The sequence below is a fragment of the Tauraco erythrolophus genome, chromosome 5 (assembly GCF_009769465.1).
Source record: "Tauraco erythrolophus isolate bTauEry1 chromosome 5, bTauEry1.pri, whole genome shotgun sequence".
Lineage (NCBI taxonomy): Eukaryota > Metazoa > Chordata > Aves > Musophagiformes > Musophagidae > Tauraco > Tauraco erythrolophus.
Window position 1 is genome coordinate 9,273,113 of NC_141469.1, and position 23,612 is coordinate 9,296,724.

General features: G+C 41.0%; 1 protein-coding gene across 4 annotated transcripts in view; it reads left to right on the forward strand.

The window, feature by feature from the left end:
* The first annotated feature begins 1,397 nt into the window (after positions 1 to 1,397).
* LARP1B (La ribonucleoprotein 1B) overlaps positions 1,398 to 23,612 on the forward strand; it is a 35,294-nt gene continuing 13,079 nt past the window's right edge. For 2 of the 4 annotated variants that reach the window (XM_086611352.1, XM_086611354.1), the window contains exons 1-9: positions 1,398 to 1,680; positions 9,481 to 9,542; positions 10,634 to 10,693; positions 14,398 to 14,566; positions 15,985 to 16,128; positions 18,588 to 18,731; positions 18,984 to 19,152; positions 22,921 to 23,065; positions 23,287 to 23,461. In XM_086611352.1, coding sequence (XP_086467478.1) covers positions 1,398 to 1,680; positions 9,481 to 9,542; positions 10,634 to 10,693; positions 14,398 to 14,566; positions 15,985 to 16,128; positions 18,588 to 18,731; positions 18,984 to 19,152; positions 22,921 to 23,065; positions 23,287 to 23,461 — 1,351 coding nt within the window. Of the gene's footprint in view, positions 1,681 to 7,244; positions 7,276 to 9,480; positions 9,543 to 10,633; positions 10,694 to 14,397; positions 14,567 to 15,984; positions 16,129 to 18,587; positions 18,744 to 18,983; positions 19,153 to 22,920; positions 23,066 to 23,286; positions 23,462 to 23,612 lie in introns of those variants that run through there. The other 2 variants (XM_086611353.1, XM_086611355.1) reach the window with 2 other exon arrangements.

Genomic DNA, 23,612 nt, shown 5'->3' on the forward strand with positions numbered 1-23,612 from the left:
TGCAGTGGCTTTCCTCATTCTGTGACCACAGTGCTTCTGGGACAACGCAGTGGCAGAAGTGTGGGTACAACCTCATGAATCCAGCCAGCATGGCACGAGTACACGCGTGCTATCGCAAGATGATTTCTGGGGGATTTTTGGCCGAAGGTGGAGGAGACATTATGTGATAGCAAATGTCCCTCTGCTGCAGTGCTTAAATGGAGCGTGATTCCGTCGCTACCTGGACCTAGGTATGTTCTCCCGTGCCCGTTGAACGTGTTCTCCAGGCTGTGCTACTGGAAGTGCTGAACCGCCCAAGTCCACTTTGCTCCAGCGAAACGGGTTCATGGTCCTACTGCATTCTGAGACGCCCGTGGTACTGTACAAGTATGGAAAAGGCCTGGGAAGCCCATGTGTCCGGAAAGTGTTTCCCGAGAGCTTCAGCCATCTTTAGCGGAGCGTGTCTGTAACGGAGCAGGATCGCAGCAGCCGCTGCACCTGGAGCCGCCGTGTTGGCGTTGCTGCCGCGCGCTCCGGTGCTTCGCTTCGGCCGCCGCCGAGCAGCGTTTCGAAGTAGGCTCGGTACTAAAAACCGAAAAAAAAGGCCACTGATTCCAGCGAGGTTTTCCAAAGCGAGTCCTGCCCCCGCTTTGAAGCAGCTGTTGGCTCATTTATTTGTTGTGTTTTTTGGCAGCCGCGAGGAGCGCCGCGTTGCTCCGTTTGTGTTTCGGGGGGTGGGGAGCGCGCGCCGGCTCGGCTCGGGGCGCCGCGAGGACACCGAAGAGAACTTTTCATTTTCTGTAATTAATGCGCGCTCATTAGCGCGGTACGTCACTGACGAAGGCGCTTACACACCTCAAATCAACTACCAAGTTTTTAGCAGGGCACGCCCGCGGCCGCGCGCGGAGCACCGCTCACGCCGCCGCTTCCGCGAGCGCGGGCGGGGCTGGCGCCGCCGTGACGTCATAACGCACAGCAGTGCCCCTCGCGCGCCGCTCCTCCTCTCCCCTCCGCCTGCTCGCTGCGGCCGCCGCCGCCCGCGCACCCCTCCCCTCTGAGCGGGCAGGGCCGGGCAGGCCGAGCCGAGCCGGGGCGGCCGGGGCGCAGCGAGGCCGGGAGCGCCCTCCCGTCCCTCCGGAGGCGGCGTCGGGTCGGGTCGTCCTCCCTCCTTCGCTTCTCCCGTCACCCCTCGCGTCAGCCTGAGGAAGGGGTCGCGCTGTGGGAGGCGCTCGCTGAATGAGCGGCTGAGGGGAAGGAGGGAGCGAGCGGCGTTCCGGCCCGGCCGGGGCAGCCGACGGGGGATCTCCCGGACCCCCGGCCGGCGGGGCGGGGCGGCGGCGCGGGGAGGAGGCGGGTTCCCCGCCTTGGCTGCCCCGCGGCCGCCCCGGCTGGCGGCCCCTCGCGGCGGGCGGCGGGGCATGTCCGCGGCGCAGGTGGCGGCGGCGCCCGCCGAGCGGCGAGGCTGGGGCGCTGAGGGCGAAGGCGGCGGCCCGGCGGTCGGACGGCCCCAGGAGTCGGAGGAGCCCCGGCAACCGGAGCCCGGCTCGCCCCGCGGGGAGGAGGCCGCGGAGGAGGGCGGCCGGCGGCGGCCGGCCTTGGAAGCGCCGCCGCCCAAGGAGAACCCGTGGACGAGGCGCAGGCCCGCGTGGGACAGCCCTTCCCCACCCGCGGCGGACGGGCAGCTGGTCGCGCAGGACGCAGGTGCGGCGGCCCGGCTGGGACCGGGGCCGGTGGGGGGTGGCGGTGGGCCGAGTGCTGGCTGGCACGTGGTGGTGGCGTTCTGGGTTTGGTTTGGTTCGGGTTGGGTTTTTTTGTTTGTTTATTTAGAATAGAAACGCGCGTGTTTCTCCCCAGTCGGCGGGCGGGCAGCGCGCCGCCGGAGCGGGGCCCGGGTGCGGGTCGGCCGGCGGTGCAGCTCCCGGAGAGCCGGGCCGGGCGCTCTGGCTTTTGACATACATGGGCAGAGAGGGAAGCGAGCGAGGGGAGGTGGGGTCCGGCCGCCGCCTTCGCCCGGCCCGGCTTGGGTGGAGGGGGGGGTGGGACGGACGGGGCGGTCGACGTGGTGTGGGGCACAACGATGGGATTGGGGTGGGCGAGCCGCTGTGCCGGCTGCGGGCTCCCGGGGACTGCGAATGGTCACCCCTGGCCTGGGGGTGTGTGGCCTCCGGCGAGCCCCGCATGGCGCTAGGCTCTGGTTCTGGCAAACAGGGCTGGTAAGCGGCTTGTTTCGCTTTGCTTTTCTTTCGAAATATTGGTACATCCCGTTTGCTTTACCGCAGGTCTTTTTTGTCTAATTATATAGTAAGGGCCTCTGTACGATCCGTTACTTGGTTTTGCTTTCCAGAAGACTTATTTGGATTGCGGAGGCTTTAAATGTTAACAAAAGTAGTCAGTTGGCTTGCTTTCAGGGTTCACACTGTTTATGTGGAAAGAGCTGGAGTGAGAGTAGCCATGGTAGAATTTTCTGGCCTTTAATCACTACACGTGAGATAAAACTACTTTATAGGCTCCCTGCCGACTAGAGAGGCAGATGGCTTTGCAAGGTTGGGCACTGAAGACCTGGCTTGAAATTGCCAGGCTTTAAGCTTAGGCTAGCAAAGCATTTTAGAAGTTAGCAGCTTCTTGAAGTGTTATTCTTGACTGGAAGTAAACTGCTGATCTCAAAATATGTATTTCTTTCTGTTTCCTGAGAATTTCAATCTCAACACTTGCTCCTGAAGGCACCTGACAAACCTTTTTGTGATCTGATAGTCACTTTTATGCTTGAATTAAATACGTACTTCCTTCACAAAGAGAAGTATATAATTTATGGTTTCAAGTATACAGGTCATGCAGGCAGAGGAAAGAGTTCTCCAGACCACAAAATCTCTACTTAGCTGACGATCAAACCTTTTGGCAACGTATATAGTCATCTTTATCATCTCGGCTGTTTCGTTTGTGTGTACTGACGCGCTTATAAATACCTATTTATGCATAGCTTCTACAATCCGGCTTGCTGGGCAGCAGCTTGTGGTCTTGTCCGTACATGAAAGAGAACTTGTCACTCGTTTGGCTTGCTGTGGCAATCATAATAATGGCACATCAGAAGCATTAAGAAAACTTCTTTTGTTGCATTAGCACCTTGTGCTTCACCCTCTGTGAAGTTTACTTTTCCACTTAAGATAAAACACACAAATAGCTGTTGAAGGAAGAAGAAAGGAGGCAGTGAGTTCATACGCTGTGCGCATTATGTGCTTAATTTGATGATTTCAGAGAACTTTATTTTTCTTCTGTATAAAAGTTATGCTTACCCTTTATCAAACTAACATTAAACTGAGGAGTTGCACTGGCACATCTGTATATCGTTTATATACAAGTGTATAATTTAGCAAATGTGGCAGTCAGTGTTGCTGGTGGCACTGGTGAAGAACACATACCAGGGTGCGTGTTTTGGTTTGGCCACCACCGAAAGCACTGTGAAGAAGCCACTGCTCTTTCCGCTGTAAAAGACAAAGCAGCTGATTTTTCCTGATTGTTTGAAGGAAGAAATTGTCATGTGCCTCCATCTGCAACAAGGGATGTATTTTAGAGTAACTAACTGCATGTTGACAAAGCAAAATCAAGTCACACTAGGCCCTTATGAATGTAGTAGTATGGAAATTAGTCATGTGAAATAATAAGTAGATGAGCAGAAATACTACTGGGATGGAATGTATCTGTAAAGAGGATAATAAAACGTAAAAGAATCTCACATCAAAGTAGTGACTGAATCCTGTTCAACTTGTTGATCCTGGCTTAATTTGTTGAAAGTTTCCCGAGACATGCAAGCATGGTATGTTCAGTGATAGTTACACACTTGAGAAAATTGACCCCAGTCTGTAATCTTTTGACTTTCAAATTAGCGTGGTGTTAGTGTGTAATAGAGGTAAACCTGACTTTTGTTGCTGAAATACATTAACATCACCTGACATTAGAAGGAAAAAAAGTAATGTAAAAGGCTTGAGATTCTTGGCCAAAGAATCCAGTCAAAGCGTTGTTACCATGACCTATTATATTTTTGTCTCAGATACGTTAGTAGGTTTTAATCATGTTATAGTAAACCAAACACCTAGTGTAAACATATTTGAATTTTTCATAGTGTGTTTGCTACCACAGTTTAGTGTTTCTGACTAAGCCTTTTATTAAACTTCTCTTTTAAACAGAATAATGTAAGAATTACACTGCTACTTTCACATCCTAATCTGCTTTTAACTCATGGAGAAGGACTTGTAGCAGTACAAAATTACTGGTGAATTTAATAGGCTTCTGTCCAATCCCAGTGATGGTGAACACGGAGGTCGCTTTAACATAGGCTGTCAAGTGATGAAGGCTGCTTCTGTGGTGTGTCTTCCTCCCTTCGTAGTGTCCAGCCAGTACATTGCAGTAATTCTTCAGTTCTTCGAGTTGGAGCTGTATGAGTAAGAGGAGAGGAACGGTTGCAAGGAATAAGTCCTATATAATCTTGTAGATAATTTTTTTATGAGGTAACAAGGGAAGGTTTTTTTTAAATTGAGCCAACAAGTTGTGTCTGTACAGAAGCTACAGACCAACCCAGCACTAGTCCTGTATTCTTTGTTGTTCCTCCGAGTGTTGCTTTTCCTCAGCTACCCCTCAGAGCTGAGCTTTCATAGAATAGGCTATTTACCTTGCCTTCTTATAAATAATTTGCCCAGGAAAGAGGAGTTGAAATAATTTTATTACTAAAGTTCTCCCACCTCTTTATTTGATGAAACCTAAAGTGCTGCCCTTTTTGTAAGCTTGCAAAAGGGAATCTGAATGGCAAGTTCTTTAGTCTTCATGTGATTTGTATAGCTGATGAGGGTCTCTAATGATTCATTAGATAATTATTGAAAAATTGTTCATGGAATTTGTGGAAGTATTAATTGAAGCAAAATACCTGTGCTGCTCTAGGATATTGAAGTGGGTTTGCTTCCTAGTGTGCTTGAATCATGTAGTTAATTAAAATAACTGCACACTTCACTCTTTTGTATTGTGCTCAGTTTGTCTTTCTTCATTATGTTTATTTCTGGGCATCAGAGAACACCTTTTATCTGATTGATATTTTGGTAGCAGAACCAGTTCACTGTAGTGCTATTGTATAAATTAATTTGCTTTAGTCTGTTAGCAAAGCAGGTTGTAAAAGTACAGTTTAGTAAAGGTATACTGTGTTGCTAGGAATAGCAAGCTTTTGATAAGTGAATTTGTAAATGATCTAATTATCTTTTTTTATGTGTTTATCTAAAGCAAATACTATCTTTAGTTCTTATGAATTCACTGAGTGTTTAATAGTAGCTTTTAAACATTATTTTAAGAATTATCAGAAGGTACAACATTGACAATTACCCCAACCCTGAGATTAAAAACATTATCTTACAAATCTGCTGTCTGTATTTTAGTTGTATATAACAGCATATGTAATTTTTTATGGTACTTTTTTTGTTGTTTCAAAACGGGAGATCTGGTACAGAGAGAAATCCATCCTGTCGCCTTGAGTGTAAGACACAGTGCTGGCTCGCTGTGCTCTGGCACGTGCTCCCTTCAGAACCATGAAAGCTTTCGTAGAAATTTGAGTCAGAGGTTGCAGCTTTCTATGAAGAAGCTGAGAAAGATACAAAATGAGAAATGAAACACAAGGAAAATCGTATCATGATTAATCAAATCATGTATTGGAGTTTTTTTTTCTCTGTTGCTTGTTGTATTGAAATACTGACTGTTTTTTAATGTAAATAGGTGGAAGGATGCAGGTGTCACAACACACTGCCTTGGTTAGTTGTTCACAGTGTGAAGAAGGTCTATCCAATGTTGTTTTGCTATAAAATGTTAGAACTATTGTAGGAAAGGGTGTTAGTGTAGTTTCTGGTTTGGGTTTGGTTTTTTTTTTTTAATTTCCCAGAGTCTTGGATCTAAATCCACGCTCTAGATTTACATTTTGATATACTCCAAGGGATTGTTTGGTCACATTTGCAAGACTTTCACATTTATCTGTTAAAACAATAGGTTTAAGTATGGCTTACCTTGTTTAAAAATGGATTACTCTGTGAAATTTCAAACTGAGTATTGAAAGGAAAATGTTGTCCAAGTTCAACAAACGTGTTCCACTGAAGTTTTGAAGAGCTGTTCTGCTGGGTGATTTCAGCCACCTCCTGAAGTACTCCTGGTATTTATGGGATGTTGCTCGTTCACTGAAGGAAATACATATCCAGTCCAAGTGAAAATGAAACTGGAGTATTGCCTAGAAATCCTTACAGCATAAACTGTGTTTGTGTCAAAAATGGAATGTGTTCCACCTTTTGTTAGTAGACTTTGCTTTCAGAAGAAATTGGCAATGTCATCCCTCCCATGCTATCAGAAGAAATTACTTTGAGTAGTTATTTGCAGAACCTCAAACCATCCATTCTGAAGTACTACTACTAAAAACATTTTTCTTGTAATCAATGGTACTTTGGTGATACATCTTTATGTGCAAATTTTGCTTCTCTTAATCTCGGCACAGCATCCAGTCTGCTTTTGCTTTTCTGATGCCGTTGTCCCAGATAGTAGCCGCTGCTTTAGTGGTTCCAAAATTCATCTTTCATTTTTCAGAACTATCAACCCATGTATTTTGACATAGGGCACTTGGCATGTTTGCACATTCACGTCTTTCGCAGAAAGTATCTTGTGTTAGGATGTGATGTGTTAAGAGATTAGGAAGAACCATAATAAAAATGGCTTTGAAGGCTGATCACTATTTTCATGTGGATGACATCTTTACTGGATGGAGTTCAGTGATTGAAAGATGATCATTGGCAGTTAAACTTCCCCATCCTTGATTTTGTTTTTTTTTTTTTCCCCTACCATCTCAAAACTCAGCTGAAACCCAGCAAGTAAAGTAATTGAAGATAACTGAGTTCTTCTATCAATGCAGTATGCCTTTACTAAACAGTTTCCCTTGTAGCACATGACCAAATAAACCATTTTAATACAGTTAGGTTGAAATTAACAGTAAGTGAAATAATTTATCTGCAAGGGCTGGTTGGGTTCTGCTGGAGCAATATAGTAGAACAGATGTGACCTGTGTAAAACTTTTAAGTGATCTGATGTTTTGTTGTTTTGTTCTTTTACTCTCCCATCCTCTTTTTTTTTTCTTTTCTTCCCCTTTATTTTCCCTTTCATGCTTCACACTGAAAATCCGACTCTCACATGATAAGCCCCAGAAAGCTGGTCAGGACAGATCAGTTAAATTTGGTTTTGAGCATGACTCTCTTGGGAGGGCCGGAAACTCCATGGAGGTGTTTTCAGGTAGCTAAGTAGGGAGCACAGAGAGATCTCAGGCCTTTGAGTTCAGAAAGGGCATCATCAACTAGGCGGTGCGTTGCTTAATATTAATTTTATTTCGTGTGCAAATGCATCTTCCAAGTCTTGGATTACTACATACAGATAAGAGAGATTGTGTAAAACGAGTTGGGTCTCATTCTGCTCGATTCAGATAGCCTCTCCTGCCGCCTGGAATAATGTCCCATGACTAAGTGCAGCGACATTGAGTCTTTTATTTTTGAATCCCTTGCTACGCCCTGGTGACACACGGAGTAGAAGTTCTGGCAGAGCAGTCCTGCAGCAGCAATTTAAGTAAAAGTGCTGTGAGGTGGAAAAAGGACTTCAGTAAGGTAATTGAACAGCTAGAGAGAGAGGGGTTTTTACAGACTACTGGAGGACAAAGCTGTGGCCAGTTTACCTTTACAGATAATTGACGGTTTTGTTGGAGAAAATTACTAATTTGTTTGCTGCTCCACCTCTACAGCTGTTTGTCTTGTTTCGTAAAGTGCAATTAGTTTGCTGTTGAATGACAAGTGAAAATTAGGATTACACAGTCACTGTGTGTGTGTTTCCGAAAGCTCTCAGTCTGAAGTTAATTGAGGCTGAATAACAAGAAAGAGACGGTTTGGAGGGGAGTGTGTTTTGCCTTTGTTTTAAAAAGCAGATCTGTCGGAGAGGGGAAAAAACCTCCTGGGAAATGGTGTGTCAAAAGTCACAGGCTGATCAGGATTCATGTCTTGTGTGATGTGCAAGTTGTATGTAGCAGTATGAACATAATTGACGGTGGAATATGGACTAAACATTAGTTTGTTCTTCTAGCGTTCAGAGTGCATTCCGGGAAGCAGACAGAGAGTTTTGGGAGTCACTGGGGCATGAGGGTGGGGCTCCCAGTGTGAAGCTGCGATAAGAAAGATTAGTCACTGGATGTGAAAGAGATAAGGGTTGAGGAGGTGATGTTATCCCTGTGTGAAATAATAATCCACTAGTGATTTCAGTCGTGTTCAATGTTTGAAGCTCGTCTTACAATAAAATGCTGAAAGAGAAGTTTCAAGGAAAGGTTGTGACCACTTCTCTATGGGAAGATACACATTGGCAGAACAGAACCAGGGCTTAACAGAAGTTAAGAGGTAATTTCCTCTGTCTCAATTCTAATCTCCAAGAAAAATTGCCCAGTACTAGTGTTTTTTTTTCCCCCTGGATTCCCAGTGCAAGAAGTAGAACACAATTGAGATCGGTATGGAAAAATGGCACAGAATAAGAAAATGGAATTCATCTACAGAAGAGTAATGGCATGTGCATTAGAAGACGTTGTGAGCTTAAATAGACTTTTTTTTTAATGCAGGTTATTGATCCTAGATTGTTAGGCCCAATAATGTTGCCATATATGAGACAGTGAGCTGTTTTCCAAGCATTATATTCATTCCTGGGAAATATTACTAGTAGAATAATAATGGACTCTTGCTCAGGAGATCAGATGGGATCGTTATTATAAAATTTAGGTCTTGACTCAGAATGGTTCTGAAAATGCACAAGTGTCAGCTTTGTTGCAGGTGCTCGTATTTATCATACTCATTGGCGAATTTGGACATTAAAATTTATTAATCTTAATGTAGTTTTTATAGTTATTTTCTCTTTTCACCTTTGCTTTTTTTTATTGTTTTGGCTTGATTATGAGCATTATGGCTAAATTTTATTTGGCATTTGAGTAACTGTGTATAAAAGACAGTTACTAGGAATTTGCGAATATGTAATTGCTTCTATGTTTTTTTCATGCTTGCATAATGATAGATTTCTTAAATTAATTCTGTCTTATAAATATACCTTCTAATAGGATAACTTTTTAAATGTGGTTCAGGGGCTCATTTTCTTAACTAGTTCTCAGGTTAAAGTAGCAGTGTTTTGAGATAGTCTTGACCTTATAGCTGAGCAAAAGCCTAAATACTGTGTTATATGGTATCCTGTACACCTGGTTTTCAAGATTATTTGCACTCATTATGAGTGTGATTTTTTTCATTGTCATGTACCATTAGTTACTTTACAGAAATGTTCATTGACTTTGATACTAAGGCCTCAAAAAAAAATTTGGTGTAGTATGATAGGCAGTTTAACAGAGTTGTTGAAGTATAGCTTCCTTACACATTTAAAGTGCAGTCTAATTCTTCACTTGAAAATATTTTTCTTCCATTTCAGAACTACAGAATTCCACTAAAGTTATAAAAGCAGCGAAACCCAGGACAAGGAAATGCAGCAAGGTTTGTATTTTCCGGAAGGACATTTAGCTATGAGTTACTGGACTGATTGTGTTAGAAGTCCTGGTTAATCTAACCTGTTAATCTGAACTGGCATTTAGCTCAGCTGATAATATGGAAGGAAAATGAAATAATTTCAAGGGAGTATTCCTGGCTGTAAATATTCGATATGGTAAATAGCTGATATTACTAAAACGGAAAGGTAGCAAGATATTTTTAAGTTAGAACCAGAAATGTTATGTTCTGCCTTAGTAATGGTTAATTTTGCAGATAGAAAAGTAAAAATGGAAGGGAAATTTAAAATTAGAAGGGATGCTAAAGTGGTGTATGTGTGAGGGATAAGGAAAGGCACTTTTATATAATCGCATTGTATTTTTTAAACAAAACTGTGCTCGAGTGGTGTTTCTTTGCAGACCCTTCACAAGTGGTACTATATTGGTTTTGGAAATCCTTTTTGCATGTTATGTGATGTGTGTGCTTTAATAATTTATTGTCATAAAATTATCATTATGACAATAGGAGACACTGAATCCTTTTATTGAAAAATTAAGTTTCTAAAATTTTGTATAGCCACTCCTTTTCGGGTTGAATAATACCTGTGCTCAAAGGTCTTTCCAAAAGCTAAAAGACCCCTAAGCAGTAGATACCTTTAAATCACATGGGAAGCTATGTATAAGACACCATTTAATCTGACAGTTCTTTTAGGTGTGCTCGAAAGTCGTAAGCCCTCCTAGTTTGCTTTATAATAGAATGCAGAAAGTTTTGCTTTCTCACTATCTTTTTTTTGGCTGTGCCCACTTAAAATATTCTTTGTGAAAGCATTCTTTAGACAGTTCTACTAATGACAAGCTAAGGTGTATTGGACATTGATTTGGATGTAACTGCAATGAATAGTTTTTTCTACAATCGATCATATTTCGTTTTCAAAGGTTGCGTGTTTGTTTTCTGTTGTATTTCTCAGATTTTAACAATTGCTACTTCTAACAGTTCTGCTTAAAGGGGTAGCCTGGCCATCTGAGTCACGACTGACATCTTCCATATATTAAAAAGGACTAAATCTAGGAAGTAATATAGACTGTTTGTCGTCTTTGCAGGCTGGTGATTTTGGTGATATCACAAACTGGCCGACACCAAGCGAAATAGCAAACAATGAAGTAAGTATCCTTTGTTATCCTCAGTGTTATTTTTTAAAAAAAAAAGACATGTTGACTGCTTAATACCACTGCCCCTGGAATGCGCTTTGAGTGTGGTAGGGTTTCAGCAGAAATTTTGTCAATAATTCAGGATACGGGTCTGTGCTTGACTGTCCGCACTAGTACTGGAATTTCTGAACCCTTCACAAGCCCACACACATACGCTCCGTTTATCATTAGTCTTGTGCCATGGAGATATGTAGGTAAAACTGTGCCATGTTTACTCCGTGATTTTAAAACTTGTATTTCCCTTTTCTACTCATTGGGAAGTTTAGGCACAGATGAGAACGCCTTTCGGGTTGTGAACATGCTGCCCTCCCTTGTGGCTCAGAATGCTTTGTGCAGGTTGCCTTAGGATGACTTGCTTATCCTTGCCCTTTTCTTCTAATATATTTTCAGCATCTTTAGTTAAAATCTGTTCCATCGAATTATCTTCCTTTTGCTTTGTCTCAAGTGATAAGTGCATAATGTATCTTACAACTCTTTTACGTTAGTTAAAACAAGAACAGAGCACAGATTATTGCAAGATATGAGGTGCCATTTCACTCTTTGCTGTAGTTCTGTAGCACCTCAGTGATGCTTTTAATGTTTTCTTGATGAGGGAAACCAGCAGATTTGGGTTCAACAGTGTGCACTGTATAATTGAGTGTCCAAATGAAAACTGAAAAAAAATCAAGGTAGTTTGGCATGAATCGTTTCTCTTGCGGGCTCAAGCTCTAACACCCTCCTTTCTCCCTCAACCGATTGTCTCCCTCAACCTTTGTTGGTCTACATAGCAACAAAACATTTTTGGGTGTCTAACTAGGCTTTTAGCATTGTAGGTCAAAATTACAGATGACTGTAGATTTGACACAACATTATGTTTACTGCTAGATAGAATTTGCCTTCTCTGGTAGCTTGTTCTACAGGATCTCAAAGGAAGTATTTGGGATTGATAGAAGAATCTTTAAAACCTGGATAGATTATGTTTCAGTAGATTAATGCTTGTTCAGTTGCTCACATACCAGTTAGAGTACTTTAGTGTGTACATTCATCCCGTCATGGTTTAGGATTTATACAAGGTCCTTGATTTGACTTTTTTTAAAAAAAACACATTTAGAAGCTTCTCCTTCATCAGTATTCCTGTCAGTCACTGAGATGTTGTGAACGGAAGAGACTACCACTTCAGGAGGAGACAGTAATGATACGTTTAATGATATCATGAAGGATGCATGACTTGCATCCTAAAGCTCCCGATTTATCTGGTGGTGTTAGAGTTCTATAACTCTCAGCTGTGCATCAGACTCCTTCCTTAGTTACTCATAAGATTAGAAATCGTTTCACCTGTTCTTTTTGTACCTCAGATGCACAGCCTCTTCCTTTGCTACTCTCTAATAAAATGCTGTTCTTGAAGATTGTGTAGTCAGTTCCGCTATGTGATATTTTTTGTTCCTAACTTTTCAGAGACTACTATTTTAACACATGAGATATAGTGCAGAGAAACTCTGTAACTGTGTCCAAAAATAATGATATTTTTCTATCATGTTCTGGTGCTCAGAAAGGAGAGGGTCTGCTGAGCTTAGACCAGAGAGATGGAATAGTATTGAAAGAATTAAATTTTATATACCTTAAATAATATTTGTAAATGCTAATGTTGATTTGTGACGAGGTCTAGAATATAATATTTTAGCATCTTTTTTTGGGGTTTTTTTGAAATACTGATTTTTAGTGGCTTAAGAAAACATGCACCCTTATCTTTTGCATTCTGTTTAGTACTGCAGGTCTTTAGTATCTGCCTGGTTATTATGTCAAGTTTCGACATGCTTCATAATGTCTGTGCAGTACTAATCAGAATGGCTGAGAGATATATATGTAGTGTTTCATAAGAATACATACATTTGGTGTTTTCTGTATGAAATAGTCTGCGTTAAGAGTATTTTTTAAAAGATTTTTTTGTTTACCAAATGGTCTAAATTGTATTGCACAGATGTTAGTTAACATTTTGCTGATTTAAGTATGTGAGAATTTTAGTACACAAATTCACTTAGTGTCTGTTAAACCAAATAACGTTTAGCTTGTATTTAATCTCAATTGATTTGTCTAAGGGAAGGATTTGTATTTGAATTAATTACAGGGTAGTACTGCAGTATCTACTGTAGGTACTCCAGCAGGTTCAAAGCTGTCTCGACAACATAGGAGTATTCTTTCTGTTTGGCAGAAATGTCTACGAAGCTTAATTTTGCAGGTGGATATTATATCTGATGATAGAATGGTTTGGGTTGGAAGAGACCTTTAAAGATCATCTAGTCCAACCCCCCTGCAATGAGAAGAGACATCTTGAACTACATCAGGTTGCTCAGAGCCCCATCCGGCTTGACCTTCAGTGTTTCCAGGGATGGAGTGTCTACCACCTCTCTGGGCAACCTGTTCCAGTGTTTTGTCACCCTCATAGTGAAAAATTTCTTCCTTATATCTAGTCTAAATCTACCCTCTTTTATTTTAAAACCATTGCCCCTTGTCCTGTTGCAACAGGCCCTGCTAAAAAGCCTGTCCCCGTCTTTCTTATAAGCCCCCTTTAAGTATTGAAAGGCTGCAGTAAGGTCTCCCCGGAGCCTTCTCTTCTCTGGGCTGAACAACCCCAACTCTATCAGCCTGTCTTCATAGCAGAGGTGCTCCAGCCCTTGGATCATCTTCGTGGCCCTTCTCTGGACCTGCTCCAACAGCTCCATGTCCTTCTTGTGTTGGGGACTCCAGAGCTGAACGCAGTATTCCAGGTGGGGTCTCACGAGAGCAGAGTGGAGCAGCAGAATCACTTCCCTCGACCTGCTGGACACCCTTCTTGTGCAGCCCAGGATACAGTTGACTTTCTGGGCTGTGAGTGCACATTGTTGGCTCATGTCGAGCTTTTTGTCCACAAGTATCCCCAAGTTCTTTTCCTCACGGCTGCTCGCAATCCCTACATCCCTCAGCCTATATTGGTACCGGGGAAAAAAAATGAAGCCTTTCACTACTAGCTAAAATGCTGTTCATTTTGCCTTCTTCGAAACCTGTTATTCGGTGGGTTTTCCAAGAAGTGATGATCTGCAGGATGCTGGCACTACTCAAAGTTCCCAGTAAATGCCATATTCGAACGTGGGAAAAAATAAATCTGTAATCATACACCTCCGCATCCGCTGATCTTTGGTTCATGTTCTGATTTAGTGGAACAGAATTGCCAGAGTTAAGACCTGTGGCTCCTTATGATTTACATGAACATTTGGCATGATGTTGAGACTGTACAGCATCATGGGAGTTTCTGATTTTTTTTCACTATTCGGTAAGCACAGCTTTTTAAAGATAATCAGTCTGAACAGTAAGTACTGGTGAGTGATATTTCTTTCTTTTGTATAAAGTAAATTTCAGTTCAGAAGTACTGAAACATGATGGTTGTGCATTTTGCAACCCTACGTTTTCAGTTAAACAAACCAAACTTTTTTAGTCTAAAAATTCCTTTTATAGTCTTGCCAAGTTAGCAGAAAATAGAACTATTTGGAATGAGACTTTAAAAAAAACCAGTTCTTAAAACTCACCCTACTAAAGAGATTGAGAACAGGTAATAATAAAGGAATTTTATTAGGTAAAGGAAATTTATACCTTTTGCTATCAGCAGCTGTACTGTCAGAAATAATTACCGGTATCTCTTGCAGTGTAAGACTGTAAGTCACAGTAAGAAGCCAACAAACAGGAGAGAAAAGGAGGAGAAATCTGATCAAAAAAGCAATAATGGAATCAAGGACAACCCGGAGGCGAAGCCAGATGGTCCAGGAGATAATATTAGTGAAGACGAAGCTCAAACTAATAACCAAAGGAAAAAAGGTCAGTCTAGACACTATGTATAACGCAGTAAGTCACCATTGATCCAGCTACATCAATTCCAGTTGTATGACTTGATGAAACTTTTTGTCTTGCATTTTCTTGGTGCTAACAGGATATATTACTTTCTGCTAGGGAGCTTAAAACAGGCTTCCTTTCTCAGGTTTTGGAGTGTTCTGTTTAATCAAATAGGAGTTCTGGGGAAAAAGCAGCTTGTGTCCTACTGATGGTCTGTGGAGCTCTGACAATTTCTGGAAAATTTTGGCATGGCTATACAAACCATTACTGTCTCTCATATGTTTTTTTCCCTAAATAGGTAGCACTGTGTTAATTTGACTTCATGTATATGTGTGTGTGTGTCACTATATATACCAACACTTTAATTGTAATATTTTACTATTGCCTTATACCTTGAAGTGATCACTTGAAAACTAAACCAGGCTATTCATTTCCTTTTGGTCCGATCTGTTACCTTAAAAATGAGAAGCAAATCTGTATCTCAGTCTGTGGACTAGAGTAGGCTGGAGAAACAGCTGAGAGAGTCTTAAGATACTGCTGCTTTTTTTTTTTCCCTTGCTTCCCTGCTGGTTGTACTTCAGATTCTAAACACCTTTGTTGTTTAGATTCGTTAATCTTCCTATGTGTATTTTAAAAACCAAATCCTGTATTGCTTTTAATTTTTTCGGTCTAAGTGAAAATCTAGAGCAAAGCATTCTGCAGGTACAATCTTTTTTCCCCCCCTCCACAGTGTGGATAACGCATTTTATGTATTTGTGTTATTTACGCATTCTTGGCTAGAAAGGTATGAAACCCACAATACCAATCAATTACAGAACAGCAAATATTATACTTAAATAAATGGTTAGTGGATATTTTAGGCCAGCCTACAAGAAAATGCAGTTTTACTAATAATTTTTGATGCACATGAACGAACTTAATCTGACTATCTCAAGGTAAAAATACAATACCACAACTAAATTCTCAGGAAAATGTTTTTGGTTTGTGATTGAAATCTTTATTTTAGCGCTTAGCTTGGTATGTTGTTTTTTTACCTTCAGTTTTCATAGTTTTCAAGTTGTGAAATTATATAGTAATGAATTTACTGTATATATTTAACTCTTACGTAGCTATAAATGCTTGGTAATGGAGCTTACATCTGAAAATTAATTAATTAAAAAAGCTCACCTTCATTTCATATATTTAAAGCTTAGGTAAAGTTACCTTTCAGTTTGAGAAATTCCTGTTTACTGCATTTATTGTTTAGTCATTTGTCGTATCTTAAAATTTCAATGTTAAGCTGCTGTTTTTTAAACTTTGAAATTAACTGTTACTAGTTCTACAAGAAAAATTCTATAGAATCTTGAGGTTCCAGCTCCTGAAAAGTAGTGCTGTAATCAAGAGTAATATATTAACTTTCCAAGGCAACAAGCAGAAATGGGTGCCGCTCCACTTGGATGACGTACGGTCAGACAGTCAAGACAGACCAGGCTCTCGAACTAGCTCGAGGTTTCTGCTGGAAACAAACAAGTTAATACCTCATAACAACAGACGGAATGAGACAAGACGTAAGTAGTTTTCAATCTCTTGGTCTTTCTATTTGTGGCAAATAAAGTGTAATACCACGTGAGCAGGCATTAGATTGGCAGTTTATGTTGAAACTTGACTTCGCCTATTCAAAGTAAAACCTAGTGTTAATATTTGCCAATAACTAGCAAAAAAAAAAAAATTGTACTGTAGTTTAATTCTGAATTGGAAAGTTCTGTTTGAAAGCTTACTGTCAGATTTATTTTCTTTTAACCTCTTCACAAATTGATCAGAGTTGTAATGTCTCAGTCGCTGACTCTGCTGAGTAGCTGAATTTGGAAACAGTCTATTTTTACAGCGTGTGCTGGTGCTCTGAATCGGAGCAGCCTATGTTTTTTTTCTTCACGGCTCCCTACAGAGTTTTTTGGACCACAGCTTTACGATGCGGGAAGTTTGGAAATAGTCTTATAAGGTGGCTGCTCTGTCCTGCTCTACTGCTATTCCCACAACTTGTTGCTACCAGAGCAATTGCTTGTGGACCTACACTTTGAACTCTGCTTTGGCAATTTGACTGATGTTGTGTTTTCCTTTTAAGTTGGATCAATTCCCTCAGTTCCCTGACCTATTTCTCAACATGGCTGTGCAAAAAGTTGTACTAGCACAACAGAGAGAGAAATGCATCACAGCTGGTACTGCTTCTGGTCCCCAGGTGTTCTGAATACAGCTTGTCAGACAGCAGAAATCTCAAGGCTGAGATTTATGTGTTTGTGTTTAAGTTTTAAAATTGCAGTATTCATTAACAATTTATATGTTGACTCATTATAATAAGTGCTGAGTGCTACTGAGATGGGATTTATTTATGAAGTCATTTTAGGGACATGAATGTAAGGGTTTGATCTGGATGCCTGAGGGATGGAGGGGGGGCAGGGGGAGGATTTTTACTTAGGGTGTCACTTGCTTCAGCAATTATTCCTTATGATGGTCAAATGACCAGAAACTTGTGGCATGAACTCTACCTCAAGGCTCTGCTGATTCAAGACCAGTTTCAGTGTGAGAGAACATAAAACATCTCTTGCTCTTCAGGAGCATTGGCTGTTTAAAGTAAGCTTGAAACAAGTTTTTTTTAGTACAACAGTAGCTCATGAAGGTGTTACATGTAGGATTTTTGCATGTGTCTGAGCCACATATATTCTCAGAGTGCAAAAATGAAAATGATTTGGGGAAATAGTTCACATAGTGTGTACGCATTTAGAATCGCTAAGGTTGAGAGTAGTAAGTGTGAAGGCTAAGATCCAAATTCCCAGTGGGACACACGCATACAGATGGATATTCATAAACTCAGAGTCTTATTTGACAGAAAATAAAGAACAGGAACTTGAATGTATGAGCATACATATTTTGTTGTGGAGTTCATTAAAAATAGTTGCTTGTAAAACAAGATTTCTAATACGAACAAAGAATAATATGTTTAGTCAGACCTTAGTTAAATTTGGCAGCTCTTAATTTGGCTAAGTAGGGGCTGTGTCCCCCAGGTACTCCTCTGACAAAGAGGTCCCCTGGCATCTGAAGACTATCTAATTACAACTTAAGCTTTAAGCAAGGGTGACTGACTGAAGATGAGAATCTCCGAAAGTATTAGGAAAAGAGAAAGAAACGGTGTGTGAGAGAGGGCTTCATTTTCTGTCACGAGTAAAGTGAGATTTACACCTGTGCTTTAAGTTTTGTGGTGAGTGGAGCCAATGTCTCTGGGGTCTGGTTTGGACCTGCTTGCTTTCCTTTCTTCTGCTTCTCTCTTGCTCTCTTTTGTTGTGTGCGGAGCCCATATTTATGTGAAAACCTTACATAGATTCTTACAGAGTTGTTTTTGATTTCAATGTGTTAGCGAAAAGAGATTCTTACCTTAAAAGCTCAGTTTGGGTCACGACCTGCAGAGAATAAAGGATTGCTGTTAAATGGGCAGAGTCAGGGGAGCAGCAGACTGCTGCTTCTGGGAACAAAAGGGAGGCTTCAGAGAGCCATTGCTGTGAAAATCCCACCCCAAGCAGGATCATCAAGAGCTAGCAGCTCTTCATAGCTCTCTCTAGGTGCTGGGAGTCCTCCACAGAAGGAGACTGTATTATGCCTGGAGGGAGAATTGCATGATCGTTCCTTCCTGTCTGTCCTGGTTTCGGCTGGGACAGAATTAGTGTTCAGATACCATGATCCCTGAGCTGGCACCAGAGTGTCCAGTTGCTTCAGAAGCATTTGAGATTGACTGCCAGTCAAGCCCATTGACTCTTCTTTATTGCTAACAGCTTCTGCCCGACACCCTCTCAGGCATGACTGGGCAAACTGTACTGTATCACTCCTGCAGCTTCAGATCTGACCTTCTGCTTCAGCCAGCATGGCTGAGTCAGTGGATTGCCTGGGCACAAGCTGAGAACTCTTCTGGTGCAGGGGACTTTTTGGCACTGTGGTATTTAATTATGAGTGCAAGTATTATGCTTTTTTTCTCTTAAAGATTGGCGTCGTGATAGAGAAAAGAGAGATGATCATGATGAAGTGTGCAGCGTGAGAAGTGAGGGTGGCAGTGTTCGCGGATTCTCCAGAGGCAGAGGACGAGGACGAGGCAGAGGAAGAGGACGAGGCAGAGGAAACCCCAGAAGTATGCAAAGAAGTAGCTGCGTAGCAGAAATTTTAAAACTATGCTTACAATGTTGTTGTTTGTGCATGAAGTAGGAGTTGTCTCAAAAAACATATCCTGTAACTTAATACAATGAAGTAGCTTGAGTCTTTTTAAAATCAAGTGCTAAAAACCTACAGTAAAAATAGCAGTGTGCATCATGCCTTTAAGTATTTGTGTGCCGAACTTAAAATTTTTTGTCATTTTTCTTTTATGTTCTCGTTTATTTTGAAGTGAACTTTGAATATTCAGTTGGTTATCAAGAACTGTATGGTGAAGGAACTGACCAAATATTTCAACCTGAGCTTAATGCTAGTGTGATGTATTACTATGGTGATGCAACAGGAGTGCAGATGTATTCTGTGGATGAAGCACTTCTCAAAGAATATATAAAACATCAAATGTAAGTAGATTGTTTAATGTACACATATTTTTAGAGATCTAGTTAAGATAAAATAACCCATTTAAACAGTGTTTAATCCTTATTATCCATATAAAGATGGAAATTAAGGCATTTGAATTTAACTTTTTGATTTGACGGTTACCAGTGTCAGTTTGAACTTATTCACTAGTGGGGTGGGAAAACTTGAGTGATGGGGAGGAATTTTAAGGCAGCTGTTGTGCATCTTGTGCTGTAGTCTGGCTCTAACTTGTATACCTGCTGTATTTATGGTACATAGCCCTCTTCATGTTGTCATGTAACTGGGATATGGATGTCTCTGAGCTTGTGCTTTGAGTACTGTTGGTCTGTTTGCCTATAAAGCTCTTCTTGGGTGATGTAGCTAGATGTTTCCCTTATTTGCTCTCAATTTCCCTTTGAGAAGTCTTGTTAGTTTTATGTTTTCATAGTGTTTCACCTGAAACATTTAACTGAAAGAGTAGTTTTGCAATGATACTTGATTTTTCAATAATCTGAAATGTTTACTTTCTCGTGTATGCCATTAGGCAGTGAGAAACCATCTGGAAGACTGATTATCACCAGGAGGCAAGTCAAAAAGGGCCTGGAAACCACTAGTTCATTTTAAAGAGACAGTTTCCACCACTGGCAGATATTTCATCTTCTGTACTTGAAACAGCGTTTCTCAGCGATGCCTTTGTGGTGGTTTTTGATTGCCCTTGTATTCCATAAAGCAACTTGCTTATTTTATTCTTGCTTCTTTTGTTACAGTTGACGCAAAAAAGGAAGAAAAAAGCCTCTTTAAGGGCAGAAAGTATCTGGCATGTGGCTATCAACTTCAAAACTTCTATTGCAGTCTTTTTTGTTACTCTTGCTGCCAGGCCCCTATGAGACCTGACAGTGGACATGTACCCCCATGTCAGGATAATCGGCCTGCACTGTCCTCAGACAAGTGAGGGAGGAGCACAGACACTCCACTGTTGGCCAGATTTCTGGGCATGCAGTGTAGAATCCAGACCTTCTAAGGTAGGACATGATGATGTCCCCCTCTGCTGAGAAAAATGTCAGTTACAGCATTGGTCACATCTGACTTCTGGTTATATTTGTATTTTATTTTAGTGATGAGAGGCTGGCAGGTGTCAGTAGAAGACTTGACATGGCTGGCTAACCAGAGCCATTGGTTGCTGGTCTGATATGAACTCCGAAGGCAGTTTGATTGTGGAGTTTGCTTTCCACGAGAGAGAGAGAGATTCTTGAGCAGGGCTAGAATATAACTTCACTACTTTTATGCTCCTTAAAAAAAAAAAAAGGTGGTTTTGTTATCTAGACACTTCTTTTATCACATTAAAAACAATGGGAAACAGACTTTGTTCATCAATTGCCTATTGTTAGCTTCTAAATGGGATGTTTTTTCCTACCTTTCATGATTTAGTTATACAATATTAAAGTGGCTATGCCAAAGTAGGAAGTATATGCAGAATAAAGCTGCACAAAACTGTTAGATCTCAGAGTTCCTTATGGAGTCCAAGATGAATCAGAATATGTTAGAGAAGAAAGATTGGTTTGAATCGTAGTGAATCGATAAATTTTAAAATTTTTCCCTGCTTAATAGGGAAAAATGTTAGAGGCTGTGTCCAACTGAGTTGATGTGTAATTACAGTAAGAAATAAACTACTGTCAAGCAGTTTATGCTTGTCCCAAGAACCAGCTTGATGTACAAGAGAGAGTAATACTTGTATTACGTGCAAAAATCTTTAATGCGTTTAATTACAGGCTGCAGTCATCAGCCTGAAAAGTTTGTGCTTAGCAACTCCTCAATTTGCAACATGCACTAGAACTCTAAAGTCCTCTTTCTTTAAAAAAAAACCCAAAAAATTAACAGTTCAGACATGTGCCCAAGTCTGCATCAATTCAAGAATAAGCAGGGGAATTCCAAGGAAATTGGAAGAGAAGAGAAAAGCTGGAGGGGGTGCGTGTGTTTAGGTTTGTCCCTCTACTTGGAGCAAACTTGTGCGGTGTCTTATCATTAACGGTCTTTCACGTTCCTTTTTCTAGAGTGATGGACATCAAGTGAGGCAGTTTGAGTCAAGTTCAGTCATTGTCCATTTCTGCTTGTGGAATTTTTAACTAGGTGAAGCGTTACAAGATTTTACCTTTACTGTATGACTGTAAAGGTAACACTAGTGAAATGTTGCTGTACGGCTGTTGTGCTTGCTGATCTTCTAGACTGGGAAGGGAAAAGAAATGCAGCAATTCAGGACAGTAGATAGGATATTCTTGGAAGAAACTTTCTCTTTGTGCACAGCTGCTTCACTGATCAGTTTACTTAGCTCTGAGTAAGAGCTTAATTCTCCAAAAGCCTTATTCTCTTTTCTGTTTGCTCAGATTTAATGGCAGTGTTTTCATTTGTCATATGTCTTATTGTCCAACTTCGAGACTATATTCATTCTGTCTGGGAGCTGAGTGTTTCATATAGAGAGCTTTTGCTTCAAATTTCTTTAGCTGACAAAAATTAGAGGTGAATTGGTATCAAGCTTCTCCTTGGGTCAATGATGGCATCAAAGTCCTCTCCTCTTGGTAACTTTGGCCTTGATCCCAACTTCAGTGGAGACACTTAGTGTTTTATACTTGAAATGAGAATTAACTTTATTTACATTTGCATGTACTTTTCTTTTCCTCAGCATTTTAATGCTCGCTTTTTTTGTTTTTGCACTACGTCTATTTGTGTGTCGCAGAATTTAAATTGCTCTCCATTAAATATTTCACTAGCTACATTTTCCCGAACCTGACGAGGAGTAGTATTCCTTCGACGTAATATGCAAAAGCATGGTATGATGTGTAAACTCTGTGAAAGGCCAAGCTTTTAGTCATCATGATTAAATTGGGTTTTTTCCCATTCTTTTTCATAGGATGTTTTCTTGTTCCTTTGCCTTGTGTGACGGATCATGATTTGAATTCCTTACTTTCTCTTCACTAAGTATAAAAACGTCTTGACACCTTGATCGTTTCATACAGCAGCTCCATTGTTTAAGATGATTTATTTTTCTGCTATTTCTTTGTCCCTCGTCTCTTTTGTGCTGTGGTATTGTCAGATTCCTGAAATGGTCTTTGTCCCTCTTCATTCACTAAACATCATCTCTTCTTCCAGACTTTATATTTCTCCATGAACTGTTGTGCCTTTTGGTACAGTTTCATGACAAATACAACATGACTGTTTTTATTTTCTCGTCTTCCCACAAGCATGCTTGAAGTAATGATTCAGAGTGTGTATATATATATATGTGTCTCGACACTCAGATAGGATACTTAAACCTTCTAATGATCTGGAAACTGGGAAAAGAAAAGATACAGTTCAGGATGAAGGTGCACTGATACTGCTGTGTGGGAAGTAACTTAAGCCCTGACTGTAAGCAGTAATTGTCCTTCATCTGTGTGGAGGTTGAGAGAATGTTGTTTCCTTCTGTTCATGTAAGTAATAAGGGAGGGGATGGGTGAAATTGAAATTGAGCGTAGTTTTTCCTTGTGCAGTTTATATATGCAGACGTGGCGAGGCTTTGGTTTATACCCCTGTGCACGGTACTGGATCACAAGTCTTGCTTAACGTGTCGAGAGTTCGTGCCGTTCTGCAAGTGTTGCTTACAACGATACGCCTGTTGAAAGAATGATTTTGCTGATGACAAGTTATGCTCTGTTTTAATGACGAGTCTCTAAGTTGCTATTTTAGGATTTTCTTTAACCTATGATAGGCTCATATTTGTATGTTTCTTTCTGCAGTGAGTACTATTTCAGCACAGAAAATCTGGAAAGAGACTTCTTTCTGAGGAGAAAGATGGACCAACAAGGATTTCTGCCTGTTTCATTGATTGCTAGCTTCCGTCGGATGCAAGCTCTGACTACAAATGCTGCGCTCATCTTGGAGGTAAAATAATTCAGACGTATGTATGTAGAAAGCTGCTTGGTTAATTTCGTACTGCTGTTTAAAGTCCGTGTTACGAAGTGAAGAAAGGTTTCTGTGTGGAATGACAAGGATTTTATAAAGAGGCTATAAATGACAAAGCTTGTGTTTGGGTGTGTTTTTTCTTTATTTGGATGGTGTTGGATATGTAAAGTTTTTGAAGTTACAATATGCTTGTCACACAGGCCCTAAAGGACAGTACAGAAGTTGAAACTGTGGATCAGAGGATAAGAAAAAGGGTGGATCCAGAAAAGTGGCCAATTCCAGGTCCTCCTCCGTGCAGCCTGCCACCGACTGACTTCTCTCAGCTCATTGATTGTCCAGAATTCGTACCAGGCCAAATTTTTGGCTCACATACTGGTAAAGGATTTATTTTCTAATAACATAAGTTTAGGACTGTCTATCTAGCTTAGGAAATTTGCCTCTTGATAGTGATTTCATAATACAAGTTGTACGTTTGGTCACTGTTTATTCAGCTGATAGGCCAGTCAGCCTTGCAGTTGCCAAGTCA